Here is a 17,102-nt window from a genome sequence, read left to right as displayed (position 1 = left end):
GCAAGGTACCAGCCCGACCCCGGGAAGGATCGCCCGACGGCCAAAGGCCGGAGGGTGATCCGACCCGCGGGATGGCTGGGACCGAGGTGATGCGGAATACACCGTGTTGTGTTTTATTTATGTCATACCCACCTGAGAAAACGCATCTTTCGTTGCAAACTGCACCAGGAGTTGAGAAAACGTTGTATACTCAAGTAAAAGATTGTAACAGCAGCAATTATAACGTCCGAATCCGGCAATTTTCAACCGTGCCGTATTCGGCCCGTTGAAAATAGTTCGATTTAATCGAAGGAAGCCTGTGTGATACAACTTTCGAACCTGTGTGATAAGGAAGTTATCACACGGTCCGGAACACGGAACACCTATTCGTGGTAATACGAGCCATTTTTTTACAAGTCTACTATAGCAAAACCTATCATATATTTTTTTTCTCGCGGACAAGGCTCTCTGGTAGTTATGTTAATAACTTAACTGGGTCCAAAAACCTGTTAACATATTTATGTTTTACTCGCACGCAAAGCTATAGGTCTAAAATATTGCTGCATTTCTAGTTTGATATTGCATTTTCAAAGAACATTTGACTCTACCTTTCCCTGATAGAAGGGTGGGTACTTGTCCGTCATGAACCACTCGAACGGGTTGCGCATGCGCACGTGGTTGGGGTCTGTGAAGACGGTGTCCCAGGTCTGGTTGGTGATGGGTGTCACACTGCAGTTTCCGGTGGTGGGGAGAATCTGGTACTCAATACCTGGACAGTAAAAAAAAACGCACGACGTAGCGTAAACATCTTGTGAATCGAGACATAGAATTACGTTTTGGTGATCAGTTTTTCTCAGGACATTATATGAAATGGTAATATTGAACACAGTAGCTAGGTGTCGCTGCTAGCAATGCGATTCCAATCGTAAATAGATGTCACAAACGCATTGAGATATGTATACAAGTATAATAAGTGCTATTTAAAAGATATTTAAAAGGCTTTTAGCATAGACATTTAGCAGCAGTTTGTGATAGAACCAGTTAATATGAAGTATTGTCGACTGGAAGGTAACAGGCGGTCACCATAGCGTTTAATGTTATAATAGTGAATAAACCTTGTAAAATAAGTATTCCATCTAATAAAATTGATTATTGTATCATCTTCTCACATTCTTAATTATCATTTGTATTCCGATAAAAGATTTGTAAACGATGCTAACGACTCCGTGTCTAAGGCGTTGCCAAAAAGAGCAATCACCAGACCTGTGTTGAAGTCCTGAATAGTTTGAACCGGAATCTCAAAGTTGACGAGGAAATCCATCCTGGACAGTTTGTAGCCGTAGTCGTACCACGTCTGGAAAAATAAATGAATGAAAACTATTGATCAGTTCTCGTATCATTTTAAAATAAAGTCCCATTGTATGAAAGCAATACATTTTGACATGGTAAAAAGCTAAATCAACCCTAGAATACAACACTGAATTGAATATCACATTGACCTTGCATTGACGTTGCTGATTTGAAAATTTAAAGTTGAGCACAAGTTGCAGATAGCTTTGCCTTGATTATGTAACTTTGTTATAACTGCCCTGCATATACATGTTTTATAATGTTCTTTTGAAAACTGGGTAATAAAAGTCGACTCTTTTTACAAGTATCAGTCCCTGTCTTTGTTTTACATAGCCTGTAGACATCTAGGATGGGTGTTAGTTTATGTAGTTAACGTTACACATAATCATGGGTGACAAGTCACTCCCGAAAACTGCTGGGCCGGTTGCCATAGGGACCATTTTGCCAGGGTTTACATACCCGGCCACGTGTAATGTACTAAAGAAAATAGTTTTAATTACAACAATATTCATCCAACAGTGGCAGTTTTTAAAGGAATAGGTACATACTTTTAAACTTGCAATGTCTTACAGGGCATCTTGTTCACGGACTACTCTCGCGAGAGCACGAGACTTGGCCCGAGAGTTGCGTATATCGTCTGTATTCATACGTGACTGATTATCCTCTTCAACGAAAATATGTTTGTCTTGGATCAATTTTGAGAGGTAATGATTTTTGTATTCTTAATTATTTTGTAAAATTTTTATTTTAATCTATACTTTATAATAAAAAGTTGGAAATCTAAACTTACATCATAGTACGCGATAACTGTCTCGTATCCCTCAGCGCTGGGTATGTTGGTGAGATATTCTGTCCTGACGGCGTACCGGTCCGGTAGGGGAGGGAGGGACAGGGACAGCTTCTCATTCAGGCACAGCACGTTCTCTGGGGGCTAGAACAGCAGAGAAGAAAGTAAATAATCTCATTCAGACACAGCACGTTCTTTGGGGCCTGGAACAGCAGGCAAAAATCAAATACTCTCATTCAGGCACAGCACATTTTCTGGGGGCTGGAACAGGATCGAAGAATGTTAATTCAATTCAGTACAATGCTAAGCCTGGCATTTTCCCAACACTATAGCGGATCAAATTGTCTACAGCCACTGTCACCTTCTTCAGGACCAATAGCGACCAATCACTTCAGAACGTAAACTCGCAAAGTACGTGAGGTCAGTAATTGGTCAAACGTGCCAATAAGTTTATAATGGTCCCGTCTTTGTTTAGGGTTGGGTGGAGTGCCCTGATGTATTTGGACTCTTACAAAGTAGCCCTGTTCAGTGTCTAGTATTTTGACTTCATTATTATTTTGTTCAGATCACTGCAGACTAAAACCAGATGACTGCAGAAATCCAGAATGAAAGAAGAATGTAAAATGATTTTCAGTCGACTCAATGTCTTTCCAGAAACCTCCGATTATTACGTCACTACGTGACCACAGTAATGAATAAATATAGAAAGTTTTATGCTACATCCAGGACGTGCAATGTTTGCTCCGAAGTATACCCTGTATATACAGAATACGTCGAAAGCAGACTTAGGTGTTTTGGATTATCAAGGATGTATTTCAGCGGGACGCATCCCAGAAAACTTGGTGTTGTAGGAGGCGGAGAGATACCGTGTGTTAACGTCATCAGCCTCCTTGTTTTAACCTGGCTATATAAATGAAAATAAACTTTCACATGGAGTAGAACAAAAATATCAAATTTCGTAGAAAATGGATGTATTACTTTAGTTCATTACCTGAAACATCTTTCCATCCACGAGCACCTTGGGTCTAAAGAAGACGAACTCGTACTGTCTTTTGAAGGGACGTCGCCGGGAACAGGTGGCTGCAGTGGGGCTACATCCTTGGCCCTGCACTACCACACGGACGGGGACAGAGGGCGCTGCAGGACCGCTGGCTGATACCCATGCGACTGGCTTACTCCAGTAGTAATCTACCCTGTCGTTTATATCAACCGAAGAAAAATTAGCTCATAAAATGTAAGGAATATGTTGTTTTTTTCACATGCTTCCTAAAATTGTTTGAATCCTTTCCCTACCAGCACATCTACCGTTAATACTTGTTTTCTGACAGTAAGAACTTCTATATATGCAATATCCGTCAGAAAATGAAAAATGAAAAAAAAGAAACAAGAAACGTAAACACTCTCTGAAACTTAAAGTATGAGAGTACAAGGTGTATTGATATTGTCAAAACAGAAAAATTTCAAATACCTTTCAAAATGTCATAAACAAACGAAAATGGACAAAGCACATGTAGTTAGATTTCTATGTGTTTTAAAACGAGAAAAAAAACTATCAGATGTGAATTCATGCAGGTCAACAACAAAATATAGTTGTTAGTTGAATTAAGCATTAAAATTGAATATACGGGTGCTCCATGCTTTCTCATTTTTTTTGTCTAACCTAGCCAAGACCACTTGTTGTCATATGTGTATTTATGTCTCTGGGCATGAATACACAAAAAAGATGATTATCATATTGCAAAAAGAAAACAAAAACCAAGCAAACGGCGATGTACTCACGTGAATGTAGATGACCACTTGTTGATGAAGTTACACTGGCGCCAGTGTTGTACGGGAATCCCGCGGATTTCGTCTTCTCCAACGTACGTGATGGGCAGTCTGAAAAATAGGTATGAATCATTATATCTGGAAGATGTATCGATGTATCTTTTTACGCCACAAAAAGTAAAAACCTCCTTACGTTTAAGGACTTGTGAGTCTATTAGAATTCGTCGATGAAGGTTTATCATCCAGGTGTATTACTGAAGCAACTAGATACAAGGTCAATCACGTTTCCAAAATCACCCACAGGTGCTTGAGTAACTGCTTTTTGGCGACTATTAGAATTGCAACATTTACTGGAGCGTAACAAGTGACGAGAGGCAGGTCGAGTCATTTCTTTCTACGAAATGTATCTAAGCTTTTTTTGTAAGTAAACAAAACCGATAGGTGTCGAAAAATTGATCAAAATATTAGGGAGAGAAAACGGTGTTAACATGCTTTCTTGTATATTCATAAATTACATGTACTAATTGCAAAAATTCATCCTGTATGATCTTCAAAATTAATCGCTGCAATGCAGATATTGACAGCAAGGTGGCGACAAAACGTGCTGATGACGTCACAGATCCTTACCGACTGGCGTCGAACCAGAGCGCCTGCGCAGTAGAGAACATGTGGAGCGTGCCGTTCTCCAGTTTGTGTCCAACCAGAAAGGTGTTGTCGTCACTCATGGTCTCCGTGATACACACCATGTCTGGGGAACAAACAAACAAATAAACAAACAAACTAACTAACAAACAATTAAACAATTTAATAAGGTTATATAGCCAGAATATCTCAAGTTTTCATAATCGTACTGACTCAATATATGTTCTTTTAAAGGCTCTATTTTAGATCCCGCATTCATTGAGAACCCCTTTGTTTAAGGTAACTATTTTAGGAAAATTAAAAAAAAGAAAGAGAGACAAAAAAGAAAGAATTAAGGGAAAAAAGAAGGAATGAAAGAAAAGAGAAAGAAAGAGTCCATTTTATGTGGTGTTACTTATGCTGTCCTAAAGATAGAGGAAATGACGATGAAGAAGTAGAAGAAGAACAGACTTACTCATGCACGGTCCAGGCATGGTGACCGTCTGACCATTCACAGTCTGTTGTTGCACACAAGCCAAACCTGGGCAAGAAAAAATAAAAAAAAATTACGTCTTTATGACAAAATCACAAGGTAAGAAGTGAAAACTATTAACAAACAGTCAATCAATATACATAGCAAAACTATTACAACAGGAATTTCAAAAAACACAAAAACAACAAGATTTCACTATGGTATTGCCAAAGGTCAGATCTCGTACCCTGGATATCGTAGATCTCGTTCGTCTGGTAGTTGTAGATCTGGTAACCATAGTTACCGCCCGCCATGATGCCGATTACGCCACGGTTGTATGTAGAGTCGAAGAACTCCCACATCTAAAGGTCAAAGGTGAAAGGTCACCGTCAAATACAGGTCAAACACGGTAGTCGTGACTCTCCAAAGGTCAGGTGTAAAAGGTCAATGAAGGAAGATGGCGTCTCTTGCTCAGACAGTGTTAAGAAACAAACAAACAAAGAAAAGAAAGTTACCTCTATTGTCTTCTTGGGTTGTCCATCTACAGCATCAATGGTGATCTCAATGATGGTTTGGAAGGAGCTGGGTATGGTGGGGAGGGGCACGGTAGTGTTGGGGCCGGGAGAACAGACGGTAGCGTCCGGCCATCCCTGTAACTGGCCAAATACGCAGGCGCACTGCACGACAGCCGCGAGGTAGAGCAACAATCTTCTCATTTTGGTTCCCTGTGACTAGAGAGTAGCGAATCTTTAAATCAATTCTATGAAATTATCATAACATATATAATACATTAATGCAGTTGCAGCCACCTGTTCCAGAAACAGGTACTCAGTTATTTTAAGAGTCCAATACCTACCTGCAATTAGAAAAATATGAATACACATGTTTAAAAAAACTTGAAATATCATAACTAGAAGTTACACTGCAGAATGTGGGAAGATACTCAAAATATGTGTATCTAATCATTTCCTGTTGTTTACACCCTACAAACACAAAATGTAGATAAACCATGCTATACACGTATGCTATGGTCACATATTTCAAAATCTGGACCTGGCTGGGCCACTAGCTTTTGAATAAGAAAGTTTAAAATGACAGAGAATAAAACACACATAATGTGAAAAATGTCATGATCATAATTTGCATAATATTCCTTGATTAAACAGCTTTTGTTCTTCCTTTCCACAATCATCCCAACCGGGAACGGGACCTTAACCATTCAGGGGATTTGGTGACCAAAAGAGAAAGAAACGTTGACTGAAATGTATGATTTTTTATATAATAAGAGGGTGTAATTGGAGAGCAAACTCATCGTTATTTTAAATTTTTATTTAGTTAATTCTGAGATTGCAAACTATGCAATACATGGCATACCCAGGCAGCTTATCTCACATTAGTTGCAAACGCATATACATATGCACTTCGCATAGAATACACATAATTAACTCAGATTGCTACCTATAAACATGTACTTTAAATGAGACAACAATACTCACCGTTATTGCACTTCCCTTGGTGTAGTGTTGCGCAGTTGGCAGGAGAAGTTACCATACCAATATGGCGACCATGGGTTGTAGAACGGTGACCAAAGATCAAAGTCCGTCCCTCTACAAATCTTCAACGGTTGTGGCCTTTGGCCTACCTGAAAAGTCAGCGAGATAACGATTTTTTGGACACCACCAACTGTTTTTATTCACGACTGTCACCTTCTTCAGAGCAATTCTGACTGGTGCACATTGTACCGCAGCATAGGTGTCGCTTCTCACATTTGCGGTCCTATTCGTAGATAGTAACGTAAAAGCGGTGTTTGCAATGCGGTGCCAAACGTAAGGAGTGTATCAGACACATAAATGTAATCAATTTGTGACCTAATTAAAGACCTCACGTAATCGTCATGTTTGTTTTTATTCTGTGGTGAGAGTGAGCTGAGTTTTTTAGAGTATACCTTGTCTTCGTGAAAAATCAACGTTTCAAGACATAGAAAGGGTAAGACATGAAAAATAATTTAAGAATTGTTGAAGGCATACCTTTGTGTTTTTTCTTAGTTGGGCGTTGTTTTAGAGATAAGGGTTGATTCAAATATGTTTGGGAGGAAAAGAACTTTAACAATCAACAATTTCTATAGACAAACTAGAAAAAAAACATAATATCTGTTTTTCAACATTTATTCAACTTTGAAATTATATTGTACACGTAACACGTGTTAAATTGTATAGAACCCTATTTTTAGAAACTACATGTACGGCCAGCTTATCTAGTTTACATGAAATCTGCATTACATTTTTAAAGAAAAGTATAACAAAGAGTAACGCTGATATACATTGAGACGATTCTAAAGAGTTACCAATGAAAACATTCAAATAATCATTATTACTTAATATATCGACACATTTTGTAATGGCTACAGATTGTTTGAGGATTACCTAACTTCGGACAACTTAAGCCCCGGTCACAAAGCGCGTACGATTCCTTGCGATTCCTTCCGATGCGCAGGATAAGCGCAGTGCGACGTAAGTCGGAAGAAAATCGGAAGCAATGGTTTAAGTATATAAAGCCGTGGTCACAAAGCGCGTAGTGCATCGTACGATGAGGTCATAAGAGCGTGCCTGCGTCAATCGCAGTGGATCATAGTAAATCGGGGAGCGTCGTATGGCGAAAAATAGAGCTGAAATGGATTTTGAACATGTTCAAAATTTCGCTATCGTCGTAAGATTTTATTTGCCCCCATAGCAGAGTTCATCACGGCAATTTTTGTCTACTGATGAGGTTATAGATTTATGATTTTTTAGCATGTTGTGATGGTTTCAGTTTTCCCTGATATTGTCGATATTGACGAAAAGGGGAAATATATCAGTCGCAACTGCCACAGTCGCAACCAGAGAACAGCGAGCCACGCAGACAATTGTTTGATCGCTTCATGCACGTGCGTTTATAATTAGATCAAATCTCAGCTCTCGTCGGTCTTGCGTCAGTTTACCATAATCGTAATAACCATGGGGACAACTCGAACATAAAGACAGGCTCTATGAGTCGGAAATATATATGATATAATGCTTATCATTTGATTTTTGAATGATGGCATCTTTTTGTTGATAGCATATCATGATCATGACGATCTTCGAAAGAGCCTGACACGTAGAGCCGGCAAGCAGGCCGAGATAACCATACCAGTACTCACGCTTGATTTGAAATTTTGCTTGTAATACTCTTGTTGTCATGGTCTTTTTTAATTTATTTTTACAGTTAAAGATATTATAGGAAGGTATTTAACAGCTTTGTCCACATTTTGTTGGTTAAAGAAGCACAAAAGCGGTCAGACGGCTATACAGAAGAGACACAAGTGAAAAATCTTGCGACGCTGGAAAAATTTTGAACACCATCCGATGCGTTGCGATGGCTTGCGATGCTTACGATTTTCTTGCGATGTACTGCGCTCATCGTACGATATGCGGAATAGTCCATCGCAACGAATCGTACGCGCTTTGTGACCGGGGCTTTAAGTAGATTATAGACACATCTAGTACAAAGAAAAATAAATCATTACAATAACCAGAACTTTCGAAATAAAATACCTTTTGAGGTTGACACTGAAGAAAAAATGTTCTTCAGCACATGTTTACAAGGTAAACTTTGCTTTTAATCGTGTTCAGATATTAAGCAAGTCCATATCTTTTTACAATGCAAGATATACATGGTTTGGTTAGCACTAAATTTGAAAAGAGTGATCATATTAAAAATCAACCTGCTAAGAGTAAAAACTTACATTTCCTATATAACAAGAAAGTGTATATTTTTTGTATTGTAGCCCTGACTTGATCATATCCCCTAATGTTATAAAAAGTAGTACAATTACGGATTCATAAAATAAGCACTACTTAAATCGTCTTGAATATTCTTCTTATCAACAGATCATTAAAGATCATGATCATTTTACAAATGTTTCAATGTGTCGCTTTTTTACCAACAGTCTACTATCTGTCAGTTTACGTTTCTGAATATTTTGTTGTTGTCCTACCGCAAATCATTATCATCTACTGCAAATATACACTAGTACTATGCACTAGTACTATCCGTGGGGACCTCGATGGTTTCCATCTGTGTGGGCAGGCCTCCCGGGACCTTCTCCTCGGTAGGTGCGGAGTTGCCTCCCCCGCTGCGCGCCACGGCAGGAGCCTTAGACCCCCCATCGAACCCGCGCTGCAGCAGGAACATCAGGCCCAGCCCCAGGGCGATGGTCACGATCAGCAGGCCGATAGCCAATCCGGCCATGGCACCTACGGAAACATACAAACATTGTAGACCCGAACCCAAGACAGTAGTCATAAACAAACCAGCCATGGCTCCTACGGAAACACAAACATTTTAGATGGTCATGATAAGTAAGCCGATAGCCAAACCAGTCATGGATCCTTCGAAAACATACAAACATTTTCAGACTCAAACCCAAGGTAGTAGTCATTATCAAACTAGCCATGGCTCCTACGGAACAAACAAACATTTCAGATGGTCACAATCAGCAGGCCGATAGCCAAACCAGCCATGGCTCCTAAGGAAACCTACAAACATTTAGATGGTCAGGATAAGCAAGCCTATAGCCAAACCGGCCATGGCACCTACGGAAACCTACAAACATTTTAGATGGTCATGATCAGCAGGCCGATAGCCAAACCAGCCATGGCACCTACGGAAAACACACAAACATTTTAGATGGTCAGGACCAGCTACCCGACAGCCAAACCAGCCATGGCTTCTATAGAAAGTACACAAACATTTTAGATGGTCACTATGTACTAGTAAAGCATCCGTAAAACATCCATTAGCAGCCCGATAGCCAAACAAGCCATGGCACCTACGAAAAACAAAATCATTTTCCTATCATTGTACAGTCATACAATTACAATATCTCCATACCAGGTTCTTGATTTTTCTTACATAAATGCCCCCTGCAGTTTGAGAACAAGCTGTTAGGTAGCCCAAACCCCAACGACGTCTCCGTCACTTCAAAAGCTATGTGCTACCAAAACGTCGTGACCACAATCAGAACAAAACAAGATGTTCTGTTGCAGTACAAGATCAACCACCAGGAGGCCAAATGTTCACCAACACGTTTTGTATTAACAACACCTACCAACAAACCACATACCGTCTACATACATTCAGGGACCATCAAAAGACAATATGTAACGGTGTAAGGTTATATTTCAAGGCTGTCATAATATGTTTTGGCATAGCAGTTTAGGCTATATATTCTAATTATCTTCTGCAATATTTATGAATTAAAGAACCATGATCCTTACCGCCGGAGAATCCTATCAGGGTGGATGATTGGTTATCAAAGATGGCGTTTTCCACGATGGTGCCGGGGGAGGCAGGCACAACCACGGTCAGCTGGGAAACGGAAGTGACGACATTCAATTTCCGCAACATATATACTAGTCAATATAGTATTTAGTAGTTAATCTTAAGACATCTTTGCAAGGTAATGCAAAAGGAATAGCCGATATCGAACAAATCATGGCCAAATCATGGCCAATGCAGTTCATATTAAATGTTAGATTTAGTTGTAGATTAGGCCTACGTGAATAATTCATTTCTGACCAACCAGGATACTTCAATTCTCCGCTGATACAAAATAATCACATGAGGAGCAAATCAGCCAGACCGAAGTTCCAATAAGACGATATTGGCTACAGAGGAATGGCTTCTAACCAATCAAGGTGCTAAAAGATCAGGTTTAGGCAGTGAAAATTTGGTCGTAAAAGAGTATCATCATCAGCAGCCAATTAGAGGCTAGCATTTCGTTTTGGAGTGCAATCATTGGTCAGAAAGGATGACGTACCACATTCTGCAGTTGGATGGTGACCCGGAAGCTGTTGGTGTCGATGGCGTTCTTCAGCAGAGTCCTGGCCACGTCCAATGACGTCTGCGGCTTGACGACGGCGACGTTACCAGTGACGGGGGGAACGCCCAGCAACGTGAACTTGACAGTGACGTCACTTGTACTGGTGTAAGTAAACTGCAGACGGAACGATATGAAAGGTTACATTGCAAACAGACATGATGGCAGATTCAGGACATTTTTTACAGATGCCAGTATTGCCTTTGGAATAATCCCCTTTAAGGTATCTTGCCACTTAACGTTTTTAGGCAAGCCTCATCTGACTTTGTGCCTAGCCTGTTCGTGTTTGTATTGTTTTGCGTTTCTGACGTCACGGGAAATTGTTGAGGATGGCCACGTCATATTGTCTTCTTTTCTTCCGAGATCATAGAAAAAATAGATCGAAAGATGAAAACGTTAGTATATAAAAATGATTTACCCCTAGGTTCTGTATGCGGAGAGGAGAGACCGTCATGACCCGAGCCAGCTCGTACAGAAACACGTCACGGGCCAGAGTCTCACTCAGCTGGAACGCCGCCTTGTAGTCGGCTAGGGAGAAAAGAAGAGACGAGGGTAAAACTTTGAGTTGACCACGGATAACTCTCAGTACACATATGCAACTAGGTGTTTATGCAAGACCGACGTTTCAGTGAAGGTATGTCACCTACCAGAATTTATAATTGGTTCTATTAGGCACTGCTTACTGTCGTTGCTAACAGATCCCAAATTCATTTCTGTTTACGTAAGCACTATAATACGTTTGGGAGTGCTTCTGTCAGCAGCGACCTCTATACTGTAGTGCAGTGAACAAGCTCCGAGGAAGGTTACAGACGGTCACCGAAATGTTAACGTTGATCTTGAATAAAACATATTGTGTATAAATGAGTTGTTAGAAAACTGTTATGGGCATTTCTTCAATTTTACGTCTTGCCGCACAAACGAATCCCCAAGTTTGTCTAGACTTGACCGCAACTTTTCTAAATCATTCATAACGAATTACTCTCCAATAAAAGGCTTGACTGGGACGTTATTGACAATTGCATGCGCCCAATGTTCTGACAGACATTCCCATTAGAACACCGCTGTCAGAAAACGGGGGGTAAAGGAAGGTCACACAACTTTCCTATGAGACCAATCAACATCTGTTTTAAGAATTATTAATAGATAAAACGACGCCATAAATAATGAGTTGATACGGCAACTTTCCAGACGTCATTACAAAGGCTAGCAGATAAAACCTAATGATCACACCATGTCTCGTTTTAGTGCAAGATCACGTCAACTCTCGCGAGAACAACTTTCAAAATGGCCACCAGAATTCAAAATTGGTCTATTCGTTTCAGTTGCTAAAAGAAGGAAAGTAACCCAAAAGTTACACAAACTACTCCCTTACACTGGTTTATATTTGGTAGTTATTACCTGGTACAGTGAACATGATGTTGACTTTGTTGGACTCGGGGAAACACTGTGTGGTGTCGAACACCCAGAGGTAGGGATGTTCCTCCACAAACTTGAAGTAGTTCCAGGTGAAGATGTTTGCCTTGTCTGCAGACGCTGAGTTGATGGGCTAGCGGAATAAACAAAGAGCTTTCAACAAATACAGATTTTTAAAAGAATTCCTTGCAAGTTATCATGGTACATCTGTATGTCTAATGGTTACATTATCTAAGGCCCCATCAAGAAATAAACTTGGATATAGGTGGTGGAAGACATGGAATGGGATAACCTTTGATAATCATTGATAACAGGAATCTTTCTGATACCTTTGACCTAACTTCCTGTCAGTGTCCCCGCTACACGGTAATGTTTATCGAGTGTTTCCAGTCTGTGGTTAAAACGGGGGGTGGCACCCAGGCTAAACATTACAATATCGCCATATCATCTTTTAGCATGTACCCATCTTAATCGCAGTGATCGTTTAATGTCTCCCAAAAGTTCAGGAATGGTGACGAATGTGCGAAAAGGTCTCTCTTATATTAAAGTGAACGTCCACTTGCAGACCACTCATACTTACATTGACCCGAATCTGCAGTTTGATGGGAACTCGTCTCTGCTCCAATGAACCCATGTAGTGTTGATATTCCGCCTGGAGGGAAGCGATATGGTAACGTGAGTTTCAAGAAGAAGACTCTACTGGAACTAGAATTAGATAACAAGACTCGTTTTACAACTACTGTTGCACTGCTTCCAATGACGTTTCATTGACCGTCTGTCACTTTCCCCATGGCGAATTCTGACTAGTTCACATTGTACTGGACGTACATATATTACACTCCTTTACATTTGCGACCGCACTGCAAACACCAAATCAAACCATGGCTGTACGTAATACACCTTTCTCACGCGGCGGCCATGATAGATCGAAGACGAGATCAATGAGACAAACACACAGAACTTATTTCTAAAATCAGGTCCCATTTAGTTTTCCCCCAAACCACACAAATTTTCATGATTTAAGATACAATAATAGATATGACAAGTAGTGTTATGCACCGAAAGATGTAACAATTTAGAGTACTGTAGACTGATCCCATAGTCCCTTAAGAGATGTAAAATGAAAACATAATAATGCAAATTTTTGACGGATTTGCAGCCATTAACTTATTGGTCAATTTCCTTATTGGCAGGCTATCATTGGTTGAACTGCTAATTATAACGGACAGTCTTTTGCTTGCCGCGCAAGTTGAACTCGTTTTAGATCTATCATGGCCGCCGCGTGAGAAAGGTGTGTATTTAGGACCACATCTGTAAGCAGCGACACCTATAGCTGCGGCCAGAACTACCACAAGGAAGGTCACCGACTGTCACAATAAGAGTCGGAGTTCCTTAATTCAGTGACTTACTAACCCGACAAAAGTATTCACGAATTGAACTCTAATTCTTTGCTTCATATGAAACGGAAGTGAGTTTAATACAATTCAGCATGAGCTAAATGTCTGATACGTAATGAGCAATGTCTGACAACTAACCGATGAGTAGTAGTAGGTGAACTCGCTCTGCATGGGGTTACTCGGGGGCCAGTCTGCGCGGGCTGCCAACCACACGTCGGTGCGCATGCCTCGGGTCATTTGCTGTAATGAAGTGTTAATATGAAATATCAATAATAAGTATCAGGCACAAGGTCAATTCCGACACCACGATGAATAAAATTCCGGAAAATCCTTTTAATCTAAAAAAAAAAGACCAATCAGTGCAATTGGAAGTATTATGCATGAAAAGGTATTATATGTGGGTTGCCATTGAATGTCTTCACAAAGCCAGAGCCCCAGAATTCTTGGACTTGAGTCGGAATTCTGAGAACATGAGTATGGATACATCTAATCAAAATCAATTTATTGGATAATTCTTCTTGAAATGATTGATGTTTTGCAGAATTAAACTAGACGCCCTGAAATATACTAGAATTAGATGCATTTATTATCAGTAAATCAACTGATTTTATCGGTTGGTAATCATACGCATACAGACAAATTTGAAGATTTTCTATCCCTTTTGATTCCGTTTCTTTAAAAGTGCATCATTTACCTTTCCCTGGTAGAAGGGCGGGTACTTGTCCGTCATGAACCACTCGAACGGGTTGCGCATGCGCACGTGGTTGGGGTCTGTGAAGACGGTGTCCCAGGTCTGGTTGGTGATAGGTGTCACACTGCAGTTTCCGGTGGTGGGGAGAATCTGGTACTCAATACCTGCACAACAACAGATGTATATTGTGATTCAAAGTAAAGAATTTAAACTGTAGGTCTCGAAACAAACGAGGTAAGCTTCAAACATTTTCGAGTGGCACCCACAATTCTTCGACGACTTTTATCATCACGTGATCCTCGAGGATTCACGAGGTCACGTGACAGGAGGGTGCTGTAGATTTAGGGAAGACGTTGACTGCCTTGGTCACATTGCCATGCACTAGGTCCCAGCAAGGGTTACATATTATAACTCTTTTACTTGTTGTTTCCAGCACAAAATAATAAAGAAAATAACAAAGAAACAAATAAAAGAATGACATTGAACTGAACCGTATCATATGGCCTACCCCCTTAGGCGTTACCAAAAAGTAAGAATGACTCGCGAACCTGTGTTGAAGTCCTGGATGGTTCGAACCGGAATCTCATAGTTGACGAGGAAGTCCATTCTGGACAGCTTGTAGCCGTAGTCGTACCATGTCTGCAAGAAACAATGTTTTTCGCTGTGCTTAGTCCTCATTTAACAATGAAAACAAAAAAGCATGAGAATATGTGTGTGTTTTTTTTCTTAACATGACATTTGTTTGGCGTTCTGTTAAATACCATTGTGATACCCGCATTTACGTTATGTGTTCTATAGGCCTATTCACACATGGAAATGTTCTGTCGCATGGATGGGCAGAGCGTGAGTCCTGGGTCGGTGCGTGTGAACAGAAAGATGACGGACGATGTTGGCATATGTCACTGTCGTACGATCTCCAATTTTCCTTGTGTGAACTGGACCTGAGACACATTTTTCTCTCCCGGATTCAGCCTCGTATGCCATACCGTTAAATATCTGCATTTAATTATGGAAATATTATATAAACATTAGTCTCACTTACATCATAGTAGGCGATGACGGTCTGGTACCCCCCAGCGCTGGGTATGTTGGTGAGGTACTCCGTCCTGACGGCGTACCGGTCCGGTAGGGGAGGGAGGGACAGGGACAGCTTCTCATTCAGGCACAGCACGTTCTCTGGGGGCTAGAACAGCAGGGAACAAAAGGTGAATAAACTGTCACCCACCCCCCTAGAAATATTATATCTTTGTTTTTTAGTTGGACAAACAGGAATAATACAGAATCATCGAATCATCGGCCGGCTCGAAGGAATTGATAAAATATATCACTGACTACATCACAAATTGAGATAAGCGTCTAGGGTAAGCATTTAATGTGACTGGAAGCCTATAGCTTCCCCCGTCCGGCCATAAAAGCGTTTAAGTCATTGTGAAAAAGAGATTTGGCTCAACTTTAATTCTGTTCATCTTGAAAATAAATTCAGGTTTGATCAAAATCAATTTCTATATGTTATTTGCATATAATGATCATAATTTATAAAAGATTTCATTGATAATCATACATGAAAATATAATACGTTTTAATTACTTTAAACAAAATCATCAATTTCAAAATGTTTGTATGGTCGAAATTTACCTGGAATATTTTCCCGTCCACGGTCAGTGTAGGTCTGAAGAAGACGAACTCGTACTGCCTTCTGAAGGCACGTCGGCGGGAACAGGTGGCTGCAGTAGGGCTACAACCTTGGCCCTGCACTACCACCCGCACGGGGACAGAGGGCGCTGCAGGACCGCTGGCTGATACCCATGCGACTGGCTTACTCCAGTAGTAATCCACCCTGTCGTCAAAACCATGAAAAGGAAAATTTCATCAGCAACTAATAGGTGTATATGTTTCTTGCATTTGGCCACAATTGTCTACCTAGTGAGTGTCTACCTAGTTCTAATGCTAAGAATTTAAACATTACACAATGTATGTTTTTGTTTTCCGGGACATTAACAACATCTAAAACGTCTGATAAATCGTACGAAAAAAGGAAAGTTATCATTAGCTATAAAGTTACTAGGACATACATGCAGTTAAAAACTTACCCCGTTAACGTTTTGGGTCACTGAACTCCAACAAAGAGGTGACAATCGATAGAAAAGCATCGTTGACAATTTTGTGGGTTAACAAATTCAGCGCTGTGTACTCACGTGAATGTAGAAGACCACTTGTTGATGAAGTTACACTGTCTCCAGTGTTGTACGGGAATCCCGCGGATTTCGTCTTCTCCAACGTACGTGATGGGAAGTCTGAAAAAAATCAAGAACTTCAGTGAGGGAAAAATATTATTTTCTGTATTGCACACGAAGGAAAGAAGCTTCTAGCATAAGTTTCTTGTGATGAAAAATTGTTACAAACAATATCATTGTGAATAGCATGAAAGTTGAGTTGGTAAATTACATAATCCGAAAGACTAACTGTTTTCCTTCTTTAAGTCAGGCGATACCAACTTCCGACAAACTTTGACCCTGTGCTGACGTCACACATATAAATCACGTGTCTACAGCACTCAGGTAAGATGACTGAAGAAGATCGGTTGATAAATTTCTTCAATTAGAAACTGTTTATTTCTTTCAATAGTATCATTTCGATACAAGCATGAGCTACAAGTCACTAAAAAGGCAACATGCAAATACGGACACCAAGATGGCGCCGTACTTAGAATGCACGCAATCGGACCA

The 17,102-nt window shown here is 40.3% G+C and overlaps 2 protein-coding genes across 2 annotated transcripts in view; both read right to left on the bottom strand.

The window, feature by feature from the left end:
• Positions 1 to 566: 566 nt before the first annotated feature.
• Positions 567 to 6,574, bottom strand: LOC118410993. Its single transcript, XM_035812984.1, has 10 exons — positions 6,473 to 6,574; positions 5,492 to 5,701; positions 5,224 to 5,338; positions 4,980 to 5,045; positions 4,511 to 4,631; positions 3,896 to 3,994; positions 3,108 to 3,309; positions 2,120 to 2,260; positions 1,243 to 1,333; positions 567 to 748 (listed from the first exon to the last, which is right to left on the bottom strand). Exons 2-10 carry the CDS (start codon positions 5,690 to 5,692, stop codon positions 567 to 569), a joined length of 1,218 nt encoding a protein of 405 aa, XP_035668877.1. The 5' UTR covers positions 5,693 to 5,701; positions 6,473 to 6,574.
• A 2,017-nt stretch (positions 6,575 to 8,591) lies between these two features.
• LOC118410992 overlaps positions 8,592 to 17,102 on the bottom strand; it is an 8,677-nt gene continuing 166 nt past the window's right edge. The window contains exons 2-13 of the mRNA XM_035812983.1: positions 16,572 to 16,741; positions 16,012 to 16,213; positions 15,419 to 15,559; positions 14,925 to 15,015; positions 14,380 to 14,540; positions 13,824 to 13,925; positions 12,869 to 12,940; positions 12,274 to 12,421; positions 11,294 to 11,403; positions 10,816 to 10,992; positions 10,274 to 10,364; positions 8,592 to 9,250 (exon numbers count right to left, since the gene is read on the bottom strand). Coding sequence (XP_035668876.1) covers positions 9,030 to 9,250; positions 10,274 to 10,364; positions 10,816 to 10,992; positions 11,294 to 11,403; positions 12,274 to 12,421; positions 12,869 to 12,940; positions 13,824 to 13,925; positions 14,380 to 14,540; positions 14,925 to 15,015; positions 15,419 to 15,559; positions 16,012 to 16,213; positions 16,572 to 16,741 — 1,686 coding nt within the window. The 3' untranslated portion in view covers positions 8,592 to 9,029. The remainder of the gene's footprint in view (positions 9,251 to 10,273; positions 10,365 to 10,815; positions 10,993 to 11,293; positions 11,404 to 12,273; positions 12,422 to 12,868; positions 12,941 to 13,823; positions 13,926 to 14,379; positions 14,541 to 14,924; positions 15,016 to 15,418; positions 15,560 to 16,011; positions 16,214 to 16,571; positions 16,742 to 17,102) is intronic.

This window comes from Branchiostoma floridae, chromosome 3 (genome assembly GCF_000003815.2).
Source record: "Branchiostoma floridae strain S238N-H82 chromosome 3, Bfl_VNyyK, whole genome shotgun sequence".
NCBI classification, from domain to species: Eukaryota; Metazoa; Chordata; class Leptocardii; order Amphioxiformes; family Branchiostomatidae; genus Branchiostoma; species Branchiostoma floridae.
Note: the sequence above shows the minus strand (reverse complement) of the source record. Positions and strands in the feature narration are given on the sequence as shown.